The 15,847-nt window shown below is 47.3% G+C and overlaps 1 protein-coding gene across 1 annotated transcript in view; it reads left to right on the top strand.

Moving 5' to 3' along the window:
• The window catches only part of LOC136573326 (uncharacterized), a 93,165-nt gene continuing 77,318 nt past the window's right edge, over positions 1-15,847 (top strand). The window contains exons 1-3 of the mRNA XM_066574616.1: positions 1-21; positions 10,100-10,198; positions 13,576-13,735. Coding sequence (XP_066430713.1) covers positions 16-21; positions 10,100-10,198; positions 13,576-13,735 — 265 coding nt within the window. The 5' untranslated portion in view covers positions 1-15. The remainder of the gene's footprint in view (positions 22-10,099; positions 10,199-13,575; positions 13,736-15,847) is intronic.

Raw genomic sequence — 15,847 nt, 5'->3', positions numbered from 1 at the left:
CATCCATTGTTGGATATGCAGGTAAACCTATGAATGCTACGTCTCTGGAACCAGGACCCTGCCACTGTGAGGTCCATTGAGGCACAGAATGACAGCATCTGGTGTGAATTGTCATTGGTTGAGCCTGCGCCAAAAGGTCCAACGACGTCTTCATAGCCAGGAGTCTGGGGACCTGGGTTTGTATTAACAGATCAGCTGTTTCCCAGACTGAGCTGATTTCTGCAGAAAGCCAACAGCTCTATTCCCACTGCAGTGGCCAGGTTTGATATTACAGACAAAGTGCCCATTTACTTTAGTAGGAACTTTGCCTGTAGTACCAAGCCTGGCCACTGCAGTGGAATGTTGCTCTCTGCTTCCTGTAGAAATCAGCTCATTGCAGAAGCACAGCAAACAGCCGAGGTATTAGTGTATCTTGACGCCACCGGAAGGTAGGGGTGTGACAGGGCTTACATACAGGGACGGCCCTGTCACACCCTACCTCCGCATTGGCAGTTAGTGAGCGTGTAGTGCCATGCCTCCACAGCAGTGTTACTCACCAGCCAGGCGCCTCGTTGCTCTGTGGTTCAGCGCGGGTCTGCTGGGTGCTGCTTGTGGTGCGGCGGAGGACCTTAGTGAGGACTCCCACTGCAGGGCCGGAGGAGCGGGTGAGCACAGTGGCGCTGGGGAGCAGCGCCACGGACATAGCAACGGCAGAGCATGCAGCGGAGCACAGGGGAGACTACAGGCAGCCCCACCTCAGACTCCGGAACCCAGTGGCGAGCATGGAGCACAGCGAGTGACAGAGCAGAACAATGCACATGACTGGGGACCGGAGGCTTTAAAGGGGTGGTCTCGCGAAACCAAGTGGGGTTATACACTTCCGTATGGCCATATTAATGCACTTTGTAATGTACATTGTGCATTAAATATGAGCCATACAGAAGTTATTCCACTTACCTGCTCCGTTGCTAGCGTCCTCGTCTCCATGGTTCCGTCTAAATTCGCTGGCAGCTTGCTTTTTTAGACGCGCTTGCGCAGTCCGGTCTTCTCTATTCAGCACGAGCCGCTTCAGTGTGCTCCCTGCTACAGCTCTTCTGCGCATGCGCAGACGAGCTGTCACTGCTCGGGAGCGCGCTGCAGCGGCCATTCTGCACCTTCCTCTGTTAGAGGAAGGTGCAGAAACTGGAGCTGCCCAGCGGAGAAGCCCAGCCCAGCCCAGCAGCCCCGAGAAGCGTCCCAGGTAAGTGATGGGTCGGGGGGGAACTAGCGCTGCGCCGGGGGAACTAGCGCTGCGCCGGGGGGGGGCTGTCGCTGCGATGGGGGAACTAGCGCTAGGCCGGGGGGGCTGTCGCTGCGATGGGGGGGCTGCCGCTGCGCCGGGCTGCGCTGGGGGGGGGCTGTCGCTGCGCCGGGGGGGGGGCTGTCGCTGCGATGGGGGAACTAGCGCTAGGCCGGGGGGGCTGTCGCTGCGATGGGGGGGCTGCCGCTGCACCGGGGGGGGCTGTCGCTAGGCCGGGGGGGGCTGTCGCTAGGCCGGGGGGGGCTGCCGCTGTGATGGGGGAACTAGCGCTAGGCCGGGGGGGCTGTCGCTAGGCCGGGGGGGGCTGCCGCTGTGATGGGGGAACTAGCGCTAGGCCGGGGGGGCTGTCGCTAGGCCGGGGGGGGCTGTCGCTAGGCCGGGGGGGGCTGTCGCTAGGCCGGGGGGGGGCTGCCGCTAGGCCGGGGGGGGCTGCCGCTAGGCCGGGGGAACTAGCGCTGGGCTCCGGAACCTAGCGCTGGGCTCCGGGGCCTTCACCTGGGCTGAGGGTCTAGCGCTGGGGAGCCGGGGGCTAGCGCCTTACCTGCTGCCTGGCGGTGGGCGTCTGGTCGGCGGCTGTGGGGCGTCTGGTCGGCGGCTGCGATGCGTCCGGTTGCCATGGAGACACAGCTGGCCGCGTCTCGGGAGCGCGCACGTCGGGCTGCAGCGAGCGACGGGGAAAGAGCCGGCGGCCATCTTGAGAAAACTTTTATAAGTTGCTAAAACGCTGGAACGGTAAGTACAAACCAGCTAGAAATGTCATTTACAGGGGTAATTAGTAATGTGTACTTAATGGGGGGGACTGGGCAAAAAAAAAATTTAACTGCTTCCTCGAGACATCTCCTTTAAGCCACTGCTAGAGTCCAGCGCAGCGCAGACAACTGGAAGCAGAGGGGAGCTGAGGAACTCCTTGAAGCGCACCGCCGGAGGCTGCAGAGCAGCTGGTGGTGAGGTGAGCAGCGCAATCGACCAAGCACGGAGCTGAGACAGGGGGACATGAGCCTTTAAGAGCAGCGCTGTAGCCCGTAGTGCAGCCGGGGGAGGTGAGCATCGCAAGCGGTGGAGCGGGGAGCAGAGACGAAGGGTGAGGGGAACTGAAGCTAGGCTATCCTTCAGTTCTTGAGCCAATTATAAGCTAGAGGTGTGAGAGGGGTGTTCCTCCTGTCAAACCCCTAGCTTCTGGTGGAGTCAAGATGCACTAATACCAACAGCCGATTGGTGGGGATTCTGAATGGCAGAGCCACACTTATTTACCATTGATAGCCTGTTCTAATGATAAGCCATAAATTTTACAACTGGACAACCCCTTTAATATGTGCAGATCCTGTGTGCAGCTGGGGTGGGGTCCTGGGGCCCACCCTAGCTCGGTGACCACCAGGGAATTTACTTGTTCCCCTGTGGGCCAGTCCCAGCCTTTGTGTACCCATGTAATCTGTGGGATGCATACAGGTGTGACTTTTCAAGAGAACAGTGGGGAAACGCTGAGGAATATAAGTATGAAACTCACATCCCCGGATTCAGCGCTGCAGGTGCTATAAGTTCCTTTAAAATTACATTATTGATGTTGAAGTTTTCTATAATTTTACTGCCTTATTTTTTGTACTCCGATAGCAAATATATCTAGCAGTGAAACATGTGTAAGGCTGGCTGCACACGAAAGGATTTGCATTGCGGAATCCGCGGTCAGCATCTCCACCGCGGATCTGCAGCAAGCATCGTTCGGAACATGCTATGCAAAAACACTTCTTCCTACACACTCGTGGAAACAATTTGCGATTTCTGCGAGTAGAGAAAAAAATTGCTGCATGTTCTATTTTCATGCGGATTTCACATGGACGGCTTCCATTGAAGTCAATGGAAGCCGTCCGACCAGTGGCCCGTCCACAATTGACAATGTGGATAGGTCGCGGGTACCCGCGTCATCGTGGGGAAAAACACAGATGTAAGAAAAAAAAATCTGTACTGCGCATGTACGATGTTGAGCAGCGTTGGCCATCAGCAATATAGGTTTAAACAGGTATGCACGTTCGCCGGCTGCGGTCAGAACCGGATTCCGCTGCGGACTCCTGCATATGGAATCCAAACCACCAGGCTAAGGATGCATTCACACGACCGTATATTGGCTGGGTTTTCACGCCCAGCCGATATACGGCGTCTCTCTCTGTAGGGGAGGAGGCTGGAAGAGCCGGGAGTAGTGCTCTGAGCTCCCGCCCCCTCTCTGCCATCTTCCCACCCGCTGCACTATTTTCAATGAGGAGAGGCGGGACAGGGGTGGAGCTAATTACTGGAACTTAGTCCCGCCCCTGTTCCGCCTCCTCTCATTGCAAATAGTGCAGAGGGGCGGAGAGGAGGTGGAGAGGAGGTGGAGAGGAGGCAGACAGGGGGCGGGAGCTCAGAGCACTGCTCCCGGCTCTTCCAGCCTCCTCCCCCTGCAGAGAGAAACGCCGCATATCGGCTGGGCGTGAAAACCCAGACGATATACGTTCGTCTGAATCCAGCCTTAGGGTGAGTGCTGCATGCAGCCTTGTCCTTGTGCAGACACCGGATGCAGTTTCTGGATGCATGCTGCGCAAAGAATTGACATGGATGAGCAATGGCGCAGCTTTTCATAGCATTCAATAATATGCTAAAGTCATACATGTTTGCTGTGGATTTGGGTGCGGAGTCTGCGGAATTACACCATGTGAATAAAGAAGCCCTGTGTCACTTATTGTTATGCTTAAGCGACCTACCATCTGACTGCAGCAGAATACTACATTAGCAGTTTACCAACTTTAAAGTGATGTGAGGCGGCCCACAGACTTACGCCCAAGAAGTGAAGAGGCTTGGACAAAGGGCACTGGGTCATCATCAGCAGTCCCCAAGGACAGCACTGATCATGGGCAACAGGACCAGCCACGGACAATATAGAGGAGCCGGAGAGTGCTTGTGCAGGCAGTGATCAGTTACACCATGTAGTAGCCTTATTACTAGCCCCTACCCTTCCAGCTCCACACAAATATGTCACCTGACTGACTTGCTGGAAAAACCACACAGGTAAATGCGCACACTGCGGTGACTTCACCGTTACTTCCTCTCCCTCTGATTGGATAATGCTGCTACCCTCTGACAGGGTGCAACTGCCCCTTTCCCCTATTCTTTAATCTCTTTAGTGCTGCACAGTTAGTGCTGCACAGTGGCCTGCTGGCAGCTACAATAAAACACATGGTGCAGTGAGGTTTTTTTCTTAGCTTAGAATCCTTTTCGTAATTGTGACTGCAGCGAACTTTATAGGTGCGCTACTGCGTCCAAAGAACTCCAAAAGGTTCACTTAATTTTGCTTGCAACTGTAAATATTATTAAGGAAGGCTGGTCTGTAGTTTCTGCAATGTGCTATGCTACATGATGAGTCCTTCAATGCTCTGCTTAGTGTAGGACCCCCCATATATGGCACATAACCTAGCCCTGCCTGATCTTATGGCACTTGATGTGCCAGATGTTGGAAGAGTGCATGGGGATAGATGATGGATGTGTAGGTGAGTATCGGCCAGCCAAGTGGGGATGGTAATGCAGGCAGCACGCCACAAGACAGGGAACCAGGGTTATCGGGCTGCATGGTGGTTCTTGTTCCCAGGAGCCTCCCAAGTAAGGGACATGGAGGGCAGAAGTCAACAGATGAACAGACAGAGACCACATGTTGCAATGGTGAAGAACTTTTAAGGGGATACAATCCACATTGTGAGTTAAGTGTCACTCGTGGAAATAGCTCAAATAGTTCAATATCAGAGCAACAGCACAGGTTACTTTCACCTGTACCCAGCGGTGTTCAAAGAACAGCGGAGCAGAGAAGCTCAGCGTTCCAGCTGCATTCCACTTGTCAGCGGTCCAAACGGTGGTCTGCTGGTCAGAGACAGGCTCAGCATTAGTCTGGTTCAATAAACAGTCCCAGCATAGAGGTGTCCACGACTCCCAGATGGATGCAGAGCTTGGAGGTCAGGCCCTGCGCTCAGCACTTGGTAGTAGACTATCTTTTTCAACTGAGTCACCGGATCACAGAATGAGCTTGTCTCTCCTATTACAGTTACTTCACTTCTGGCCTTAGGCCTTCCTGGGAGGGTCCGGAAGCCCTGGTCATTTCCTGTCTTGTCACGAACACTAATCTCCTCTACCCTGGGCCCACCTTTTATGACCATAAACAAAAGAACTACAGAGTAATTAAATAATAAAAATGCAGGAGTGTGTGATGTCATCCATCATGAAGAAAACACAGCCCCGCATGATCACTCAACCTTGACCGCAAGATAACTTTAGAAACCATATTGAAAGTTTGAGTAGGTGCTTTCACTTTATGTAAAAATAGCAGTAATTAAAAAAATTTCTCAGAAAAGCCCTTTAATGCTGACACATATTTTAACTTTTTACTCATTTTAGTTACAATGGTCTCACATCTGTGTCGGAATCTCAGGTCAAGGATGCGGCTGAAAATACTGGACGAAAAGATGCTGCATGCAGTGCTTTTTCTTTCGTCCAAAAGCCGGACAGCAGGGCGGAAAGCAGGCGGACCCCATTATAGTCAATGGGGTCCGTCCAGCACTGTTCAGTTCTGTTCAGAGACTGAACCATTCGGCCGCAGGGATTCCCCTTTCCTGCTCCCAGAATGGAACAGAAAAGGGGAATCCCCAGCGCAGGTGTGAAACCACTTTTAGGCTGCATTCACAAGAAGGTATATCGGCTCGGTTTTCATGCCTAACCGATATACGTCCTCCTCATCTGCAGGGGGGGGAGCCTGGAAGAGCCAGGAGCAGGAACTGAGCACCCGCCCCCTCTCTACCTCCTCTCCGCCTCTCTGCACTATTTGCAATGAGAGGAGGTGGGGCGGGGCTAAGTTCAGCAAATTAGCCCCGCCCCCGTCCCACCTCTCCCCATTGCAAATAGTGCAGAGGGGTGGAGAGGAGGCAGAGAGGGGGCGGGAGCTCAGTTCCTGCTTCTGGCTCTTCCAGGCTCACCCCCCCTGCAGATGAGGAGGACGTATATCGGCTCGGCGTGAAAACCGAGCCGATATATGTTCTTGTGAATGCAGCCTTAGGCCTTTTTCACACTGACGGTATTTTGACGTGATGTACGTGTGTCAAAAATCGCATCCATTAGAACCAATGGTTTCCTATGGATTCCTTCAGACCAAAGATAGGAAATAAGCGCATTAGTTCAGCGCCAAAATTTCTTGGTGCGCTAAAAGATAGGTCTTGTCCTATCTTTTGATGGACCAGTGCAGGAGGCTCCATAGACTCCTATGGGAGCCTTCCGAAAAAGGGAGGGAGAGGCAGTTTAGCTGACGGCTGCCTCTGATTAAAGTACTTTTGCCGACTAAGGAATTTCGGGGCTGGTGCGTTAATTCACCGCAGCCAGCCATGTGAATGGACAATAAAATCACAAAAAATAGCCACAGCCTGGTCGCGGCTATTCTTCATCCATCCGATTTTCAGCAGAGTTAGTCGCAATTTTTTTAGCGCGGCTCACTTTGCTTCAAAATAACGCCTGTGTGTAAGAGGCCTAAGTTTGCCACACATTGTAGGTACATCAAGCCTAGAAAGGTAACTTAAAACTTGCAGGGAACTTTCAGCCCACTATATTCGGACTGTATTGCCTAAGTTCTTCATATATGTTCAAATGATGTAACTTTTTATATATGACAATACAATTCAATGAAACAGACTATAAAATTACATTGTTAATCTGTAGCAAATAAGGTGATACATTCCCTTAAGATAACACCCCACAACTCCTGACCATGTATAAATGTACAATAATAACAAACACATTTTACCGGAGGGACGCAATGATGTATGAACAACTAAATCTCACTCCAACTCTGCAATTAGCCCAAACTGGCTCGTAATGGGCATTTTTGTCGAAAGCTCAGTCAATAATAATGTCATTTGTTAAAATGCACCCAATAAACATTCTTCAGGGTCTGAACCCAGGCTAGTATGTCATATGTGAGAGGAATGCAGGAAATAGCTGACACATCTTTACTGAAGGACTCCGAAGTGCCAATAGTGGTCATTATAAGTCTTTAGAGAAGCAGAACCGTTTATGAAATATAGCGGTTTTCTATTGCGTAGTCGTTCCCCAAACCTCTGCCGTCCCCTTGTTCCTGCAGAGGAAACCTTTTGTAGATAATATTACACATTATATTGTTGCAGCCCACATCCATATATGCTGCAGTTTGTAAAATTGTGTAATTACCATATAAAGGCTGCATATTATATACAGGAGGTCTACAAATCAGTAAGAAGGTGTCATGTATAACAGCTAGAAAAAAAACAAGTGTCCAACAGGGGTCCACATCATGCTTAAAGGGGTCTTACCAAGATAACAAGTTCCTATGAATAGGGGATAACTTGCTAACTAGTGGGGATCTCACTACTGAGAACCGCAGTGATCTTGAGGTCGGGGGTCCTCACTACAAAATTACTGCACTCCCTGCACTGCGTGGGAGACTGAATGGAGCACTGGTAGTGCAAGCGCGCTGATGCTCCATTCACTTTCAATGGGATTCCGAACACAGCCGAGCAGCAAGCGCATTAGTCCCAATGCATGCTCAGCCAGCGCTCCGTTCACTGTGACATCACTGCGGGAAAAGAAGTGACCCCCACAGTGACAGGCAGAGGGAGGCATGTGATCCCCATTCTCAAAATCGGGAGGAGTCTCAGTAGTCTAACCCCCACCAATCAACAAGTTATCCCCTATCCTTTGCAATCCCTTTAAAGCGTCCCTAACTTTTCAGATGACTTTTCAGAATAAACTGCTTTGTGTATATACATGAGGAATAGCAGTATATCTGACCATTATTTATCACCAGCTTTCCCCTCTCTAGGCTGTGTCTCTAATTTTCAGTAAGCTCCATCAGCACATCTGTGTGAGTCACTGCCTCTACCCCCCCCCCCCCCCCCCCTCCTCCACCTCGTCCTTCCCCTTATCTCTCCATAGATTTCTATGGGTAGGATAAGTCAGCATTCTCTTCCATGTCTTGTGCTTTCTCTTATTATCTCTGTTACTAGAGACTGACTTCGCTTGACAAAAGGCAATTGACAGCAGATTAGAAGGGAGGGAGATCCCCAGTGCGCAGCACTTTAGAGGGATTTTTCATCACAAAAAAGTGTTGTTTTTTTTTTTAACCCTTTCCAATCCAATTTTGGATTCAGGGTTTCCTTTGGGCATTTCTCTTTCTGCTGTAATACAATGTTGCCGTCTGCTGGCTAGAGCCGATACTGCAGTATGTGACATGACAGAGAGGCTATGACAACGCAGCCGACAACATACAGTAAGAATACCCTGTCGGACGTCTTCCAACATCAGAGCTGTACAGGTTTCAATCATAATATCGGAAGATGTCCAACAGTGGATTGTAAAGGGTTAAGTAAATAAAGTGATCTGCACTTTTTCTAATTCTCACATTAGCTATCATATTAACATGGTAGCGACCATTTAAGAGTGGGAGACACTCTTTCTAACCTCTACTTGGTGAATAAATGAGGGTTGTAACATGGGATCTCCATTTATTACCTAAGGATTCCCCAGCAGAGAGTCTGAAAATCAGTTCTATAAACCAGACAACCCCTTTAAATTCTAATAATTCTTGGTATCATATAGTCATTGTCTTTTTATCTACAGTTTCTCTGGCATTAGGCCCATTTTAGATACATGTACATACTTATTTTTCAGCCATTTACTGTCCTTGTGCTCCACAAGCAGCACATGGCCCCATTTTTGGGGTGTTATTTGGGTTTTCTTCATTCAAACTTTTTAAATGCCATTCCCCCCCTCTCCTCTCCCCCCCCCCAAAAAAAAAATGCATGTAGGAAAAGACAACATTTTTAACTGGCATGGGCAATCTTCACAATCTTTTTTTTTTTTTTTTTTTAAATACACACTTTTTTCTGATGTTTTTCATATCCTATAAGGAATACATGAAAAAGACTAAAGCCTACTGCTGGCAGAGTCGTTGTTTACAAAATCGGTAAAACTATATATTTTTAGAGCATTAATTTTTTTTGGGGGGGGGGGGGGGCAAAAGAAGCCACAAACAAGTGTATGTATACGGAGGAATTTTCATGTAAGAGATTCACCCCCCTTAAATAAACATCTAGGGGTCCTATCGCTGCAGCCTCCAGTGATTTTGAGTCCGGCGAACCTGGATGCTCCATGTGAATGGCGCGGCAGTGCTAATGATTAACCACTGCTCCATCCACTTCTATAGATGCAGAGATCGATGAGCCCATCACTCTTCCTCCCATAGAAGTGAATGAAGCAGCACTCACACATGCCGAAGAGGTGTGAACCCCCAGCCATTCCCTATCCTATAGATAATTATAAAACCCCTGTAAAAGCTTACCATACTATCAGGGATTGCTTGTTGAACACTATTAGTGGTCACCAGGACACTCTTGTGTATATGAACAGATATTTCAAGTATGGGACAAATCTAGAAATCTGGGACAGCAGACCATGGATTATATATTTGCCTCCTCTCCACCCCCTCTCCGCCCCTCTGCGCTATTTGCAATGAAAGGGGGCGGGGCAAAGTTCTGAGAATTAGCCCCGCCTCGTCCCGCCTCTCTTAATTGCAAATAGTGCAGAGGGGCGAAGAGGAGGCAAAGAGGGGGGCGGGAGCTCAGAGCACTGCTCCTGGCTCTTCCAGCCCCCCCCCCCTTACTGCAGAGAGAGACGACGTATATGGGCTGGACGTGAAAACCCGGCCGATATACGGTCGTCTGAATCCAGCCTTAATTTTATCATTTATTTCAAGTGTTAATTGATGCATTAAATCTCTATTTTTTATAGATGGATGAAATTAATTTAATTCAGAGCTGGTCCAGATACAATAATAAGATACAAGCCCTGCAGCAGTCACTTGGACTTCCATCATGGCACAAATCAACGGTAATTATGATTGCTTCTATGTGATGGCTTCTCTCTCATCTGACTTAGGCCTTATTCACACAAGCGATGCGTTTTTCTGTTGGCTGCATCGCAGGTGGAAAATGCATGAATGAGAAAAAGATGCGATCAAGTCATGGCTAAAATTTGCGTTTTCTTGTCCATTCCTTCGCCCGGCATAAATCTTTGGAAATACTTTTAATGGCTCAATAGAGCCAGCTGACATGTTTTAGCAGCACTGGCTGCTGCTAAACTCCCTCTCCCTCCCTTTGCCAGCAGCTCCCATTGAAGCCTATGGGAGCTGCCAGCTGATTGCACCCAAAAGATAGGGCAAGACCTATCTTTTCCGGTCATGTCAAAATAGCGGCCGGCATATTTGGCCACCGATGTCCTATCTTTGCCAGCCGGATGTTTTTACGCGGCTAATAATAATCGGCCATCTGAATGAATGCATTGGAATCCAATCCGTGTGGTGACCTCCAACCATCTGGACTGGAAATGCTTGTCTCTGTGCGGCTGCTCATATGTAATTTCCCTGTCCGAGAGTAGAGAAATGGCACATAGCTCAAGAGCAGACATGGGCAAGTACTGATGGTACACTGTATAACCATCTCTGGGTTTGCATATATCGGGAGAATGAGGTCCCTTTGTAGTGGCCTGAAGTTAGAGCCACTACAGCACTTGTCCAGCTGCCTCATGTGGAGTGTCTTTATGTGTTTATACATCTTTGTTTGTGTTAAGTGAGTCTGAGTTAGGTTTATTGTTTTCCCTGTTGGCATAAAGGTCGTTGTCAGTGTCAACCAACCTGTATATGTCTGTGCCCAGTACACCCTAAGCTGTTCTGTGCCTTGTCAGTTGGCTAGCTCTGGATGGATTTGGGGGAGGAGTTGAGTTAGGCATAGGCTGGGAAAGATGGAGAAGGGTTAAAGAGAAACAAGGGAGAGGACGTTAACAAAAAACTCAGTATCTGAACAAAAATTCTTCAGGAGAGAAAGAAGTAGATTGGAGAGAGATATATACATTCTGCTGCGACCATCTGCAAGTTCGTAAAATCTAATGTCAAGGATTTGTTGTGGACATTGTTCACTTCTCTGTTGGATTGTCAGACTATCCATATTAAGTAAACTGTGTGCCTTCAGTTTACCGCTATTTCTGTGCACTGGACTCTTTATTTCATACACTACATCTCATTATCATTAAAAAGGCACTGGTGTCACATGACATTTTAGACTTCTCAGTGGTGTACCACCATTTTTCTTTTCTCTTATGTTTTTTTTTTCACTGGAGCCGTCTGACCAGCTGCATGCATCACCATCCCTCGGGTTGGAGGAGCCACCACCATGACGTTGAATGGGAGCTCCCGCTCGGGTTCCTCAGGCCAACAGCGTACTGCAGCGGGGTTCGGGACAACTGCAGCTTGACCCTTATTTGGCACTCCAAAAAGGAGTACATGATTATCAGTGACTGTCTCTGCATGCGGCTTTCTGAATTGTAGTGTATGGGAGTTATAAAATAGTATACTGTTACTACATTACCCATCATCTACAATGGGTCGAGCCACATGCATAGTTGGTCCTCTTCTTTCTGGAGTGCTGATTGGGGAGAAGGAGTCTGCAATTCTCCCAGTAGGTGGAAGTACTGGAAGTAGGAACGACACTTGTGAGATATTGATGGCATATACATTATCCTACCAAAAATGTGTGGACACCCCTATCAGTAGAACGGATCGTGTCTTATTAGTATGTCACATGCCCTAAATAATGCTACATAAGATGCAGACCCTTGGAGGTGTCAGCTATAGTTTGTGACGGGAAGTGCACGCTAATCAATATATGGGTTATACCACTACACACAAGCTATCCATCACCTTGTGCAATGCATCAGCCCATCATCATGCAAGGAGCATCATCAATGGAAAGTTGAGCAATGGAAGAGCGCTCTATGGAGTGATGAATCATGCTACTCCATCTTCACATCAGATGGAAGTACCTGGGTATGGAGTTTTCCTCGGGAACACCTTTTGCCTGAGTGTGTTGTGCCAACAGTTAGTACGGTGGAGGTTCCTTTATAATCTCGGGATGTTTTACATGGCATGGTCTAGGTCCGTTGGTTGTAGTGAGAAGAACCATGAACACAGAGGTGTACACTGACATCCAAGACAATAATGTGCTGCCGACAGTGTGGTAATAATTTGGGAATGGTCAGCCATACTTCCAACAAGACAATGCGCCTTGTCAAAAATCCAACAAATTGGTTTGATGATATGGATGTTCTACAATTAGACCGGCTGCACAGAGTCCTGACCTGAACCTACTGAACATCTTTGGGATGAACTGGAACATCAGGTCACAAAATGCTAACAGCGTCCATCTTCTTTAAGCAAACTCGCCAGTTGTCTGCAGGATAAATGGAGGGAAATACCAGCTGAAGTATATCAGACATTAGTAGAAAGTATACCACAGAGGGTACCCAATGTAATTAGTGCCAAAGGAGCCCCACTAAGTATTACCATATGTAAATAAATACTACTTTTCATTCTTGCTCAGGTGTTCAATCACTTTTGTAGGATAGTATACTTTTGGTGTGCCATAAATCTTTCTAATGTAAATAAACCTTTACGTTTTATTGTGGCCCTTGGGATTGGTTCAGTCTTGTGTTGCGGCCCTTGGTCAAGAAAAGCTTATGTAACCCTGCTGTAGAGAGTGTCAAATTTTCGCAACCAATCATGGGATCCCATAGTAGTTATTGGAATGGGGCTTCACTTCACTACAGCCATGACTGGTCGGAAGTCCTATTTTTGGGGTCTTTGATCAACATGTTGGTGTCATTTAGAGTGCAGCTGCATCCTCTGGGCTAATCCTGTAAATCTTCTGCTTTTTCTCTTTTTTTAAATTTTTTTCCTGGAACCCAAAATAAATACATGGACATAACGAGCGCCCACACAGTTTAAGAACTTACGATAAATGTGTAATTAGCAGTGACAACTTTATTGTATCCACCGAAATACAACTGTAAGCTCGCTGACTCAAAGTGTGAGAGAAGAACATGTTTAATGTGAATTGCTGCAGCAGAAGATCTTACATAAACATTATGCGGCTGGAATAAACAGTGCTTGTGACTTGAAGTTTCCCTGCGCGCCACCATGTCTACAACTATGCCCGTTGCAAGGATTCCTTACATTACAAGCAAGTGATATAAGCTCCGGAAGAGAGCCAGGGACCTGGGCCTGATTAAGGCTAGGAATGCCATGTAATTAGAGCTGATAACACTACATTTATTATTAGACAAAGTGTAGTGAGTCCAGGAAGCCATGTAGCTTGAAGTGATCGGACTGCAGACACCGTTTCTGATTGACATTTCCTGCTTTCTCCACACTACAGCCAACATTTCACAAGTCCGGCCCTCCAAATCCAGATGACACCTCCAGAAAGATATTTCAGTCTGGCCGACGGCATATGATTGGCAGCGAGCTCCAGAGAGAGGTTCTAAAACACTGTGGACCATCTGCCTTCCATGAAATGATGGAAAGTTACTCGGAAGGTGGGAAACTATGTTTGCTTATTTGTACCATATAATAAAAAGTTACAAATAGGAAACTGAGCAAACCTAAAATATGCTGTGATTGTATCAACAACTTTCCATAAATGATCAGAACTTATGATTAGAAGGGAGTACTATTGCGGGATATTGTGCATTTATCGGTACTTTTTACTGTATTTTCCTGCACTGTTGGGACCGTTTACATCGGCGTGGGACACACCTGGCTGTGCATACTAATTAGTCCATGGTATTATCGATTTTTCCCAGCAAAATGATGCAGTGCAGTGCGTGATTTTGTGCGGATCAAGTACGCATTTACGTATCTTCAAAGACTCCTATGCGCACAAAAATAGCGTATTTTTTCATGTACACGAAAATTCTGTGCAAAAATGCATAATGTGAGGGAACCCATTTGATTCTTTGCATTTTGCATATGAATATTTTGCGTAAAAACGCGTGTGTAAAAAAAAAGCCTTAAAGTGTTACATTTTTCTGCGTGTTTGCATACCAAAGGTCCGCATAGAAGTCAGTGGGGGGCGGGGACGCAAATGTACTCACAAAACGCAAGGAAATGTGTGAAACACGTCTGGAACTAATTAGCCATTTCATTTTGTTTTTGTTGGTCACGCGCAAATGAACATGCCCTGTGGGCAGGAAAAGTGCAGTGAAATACACTGATGTGAATGGAAAAAAGCCTTGTTCAGTGCGTAAATACGTTGCGCTGAGGCCGCTGTTATCAGACCACACCGGTACCAATCTGATGACCTCGTTGCCAGGTGCCAAATTGGTAGATATGGAATCCCATGATGAGGAGATTTTGCTAGCATTATCTATCAATAGCATGAAATCACTCCATGTTATGTCAAGACACTTCTCCAATGAATTCTACTTTATTGTGAACATTGCCAATTCTCATACAGGAAGAAGAAGGCGTATCCAAATGTTGCTTGGTACAAAGATTAGTGTTACATAGTTTATTGTTACAAAGGTGAAAATACTTATTGATCACAAGACTTATTGACATCTACTAAATATTCTCAAAGCTCTTAAGGGTCGTCTCAGACACAGAATTACCTAAGTCAGGATATTGCTGCTGCATTAGACAATAGTTCTTCAATAAATGTGTGTCTTCTCTGTTAACATAGCTTAGCCTTATTTAATTTGTCTGTTGACTTCTTATCTTAAAATCCTAGTTCCTGACACTACAAAGCATAGGTTTAAGCCTTCTATTTAAGGGCCAATAGTCCAATACAAGGTAAGAAACATACACTTATTGCATTCTGAAACTTAACACTTTATATTCCATGACACCGGCCTTAGGATGAAACCCATAATGTTTCCACTGCGTATTACACGGCAATTGGAGTTAATGAAAGTCATTGGACGTTTGTTGATCAAAGCACATGTGCGTATAGACACATGTGCGAGAAATAGATTGCAGCATGCTCTATTTCTCTGTGTACGTACGCAGCGTGAGCCCTATACATTGGTATAAGCAGTGTATGATACTCTGTCCATACACGATACATTGCATATGGGCAACGTTTTCATGTGCATCCCCGCTATAAAACGAAGCAGGAAATTAAAAAAAAAGCTGCACTGCGCATGACCGTGATACTTGGCCAAGCGCAGTGCACTCGTAGCCATACGTGATCTCTGCCGGCTCTCTGCCAGGAGAGCCGTTCTCTACAAAAACCGTAAAACGCTGCGGGGGAGACCCGCAGCTTTTGCTGATGCGTTCGTGGATATGAGCCCTTAGTCAGCATATTGGTTGCCATCATTAACAACAGGTATAACGGAAACTCCTTCAGACTGGCTTCACATGTATAGTTTTGTGTCAAAAGGCCACGTTTTTCACTTTCTTACTCGCGTTTTTTGCAGCAAAAAACTCTGTGGACAGATGCTTACTGTAGATCAACTAAGGGGTAATTCCCACAGATTTCTGCCACGTTTCCTGCGGCGGAGTAACGCAGCTATTAGGTTCCACTGAACCTAATAGCTCAGTGCTTACATGCGCGATTCTGCCACGGATTTCCACCACGGGGAAAAAAAAATCGCCCGTTGGGTAAAACGTTGCTGCATAAGATGTATGTGCGGGAAGTCTATGCATTT

This window comes from Eleutherodactylus coqui, chromosome 7 (genome assembly GCF_035609145.1).
Source record: "Eleutherodactylus coqui strain aEleCoq1 chromosome 7, aEleCoq1.hap1, whole genome shotgun sequence".
Taxonomy (NCBI): Eukaryota; Metazoa; Chordata; class Amphibia; order Anura; family Eleutherodactylidae; genus Eleutherodactylus; species Eleutherodactylus coqui.
Note: the sequence above shows the minus strand (reverse complement) of the source record. Positions and strands in the feature narration are given on the sequence as shown.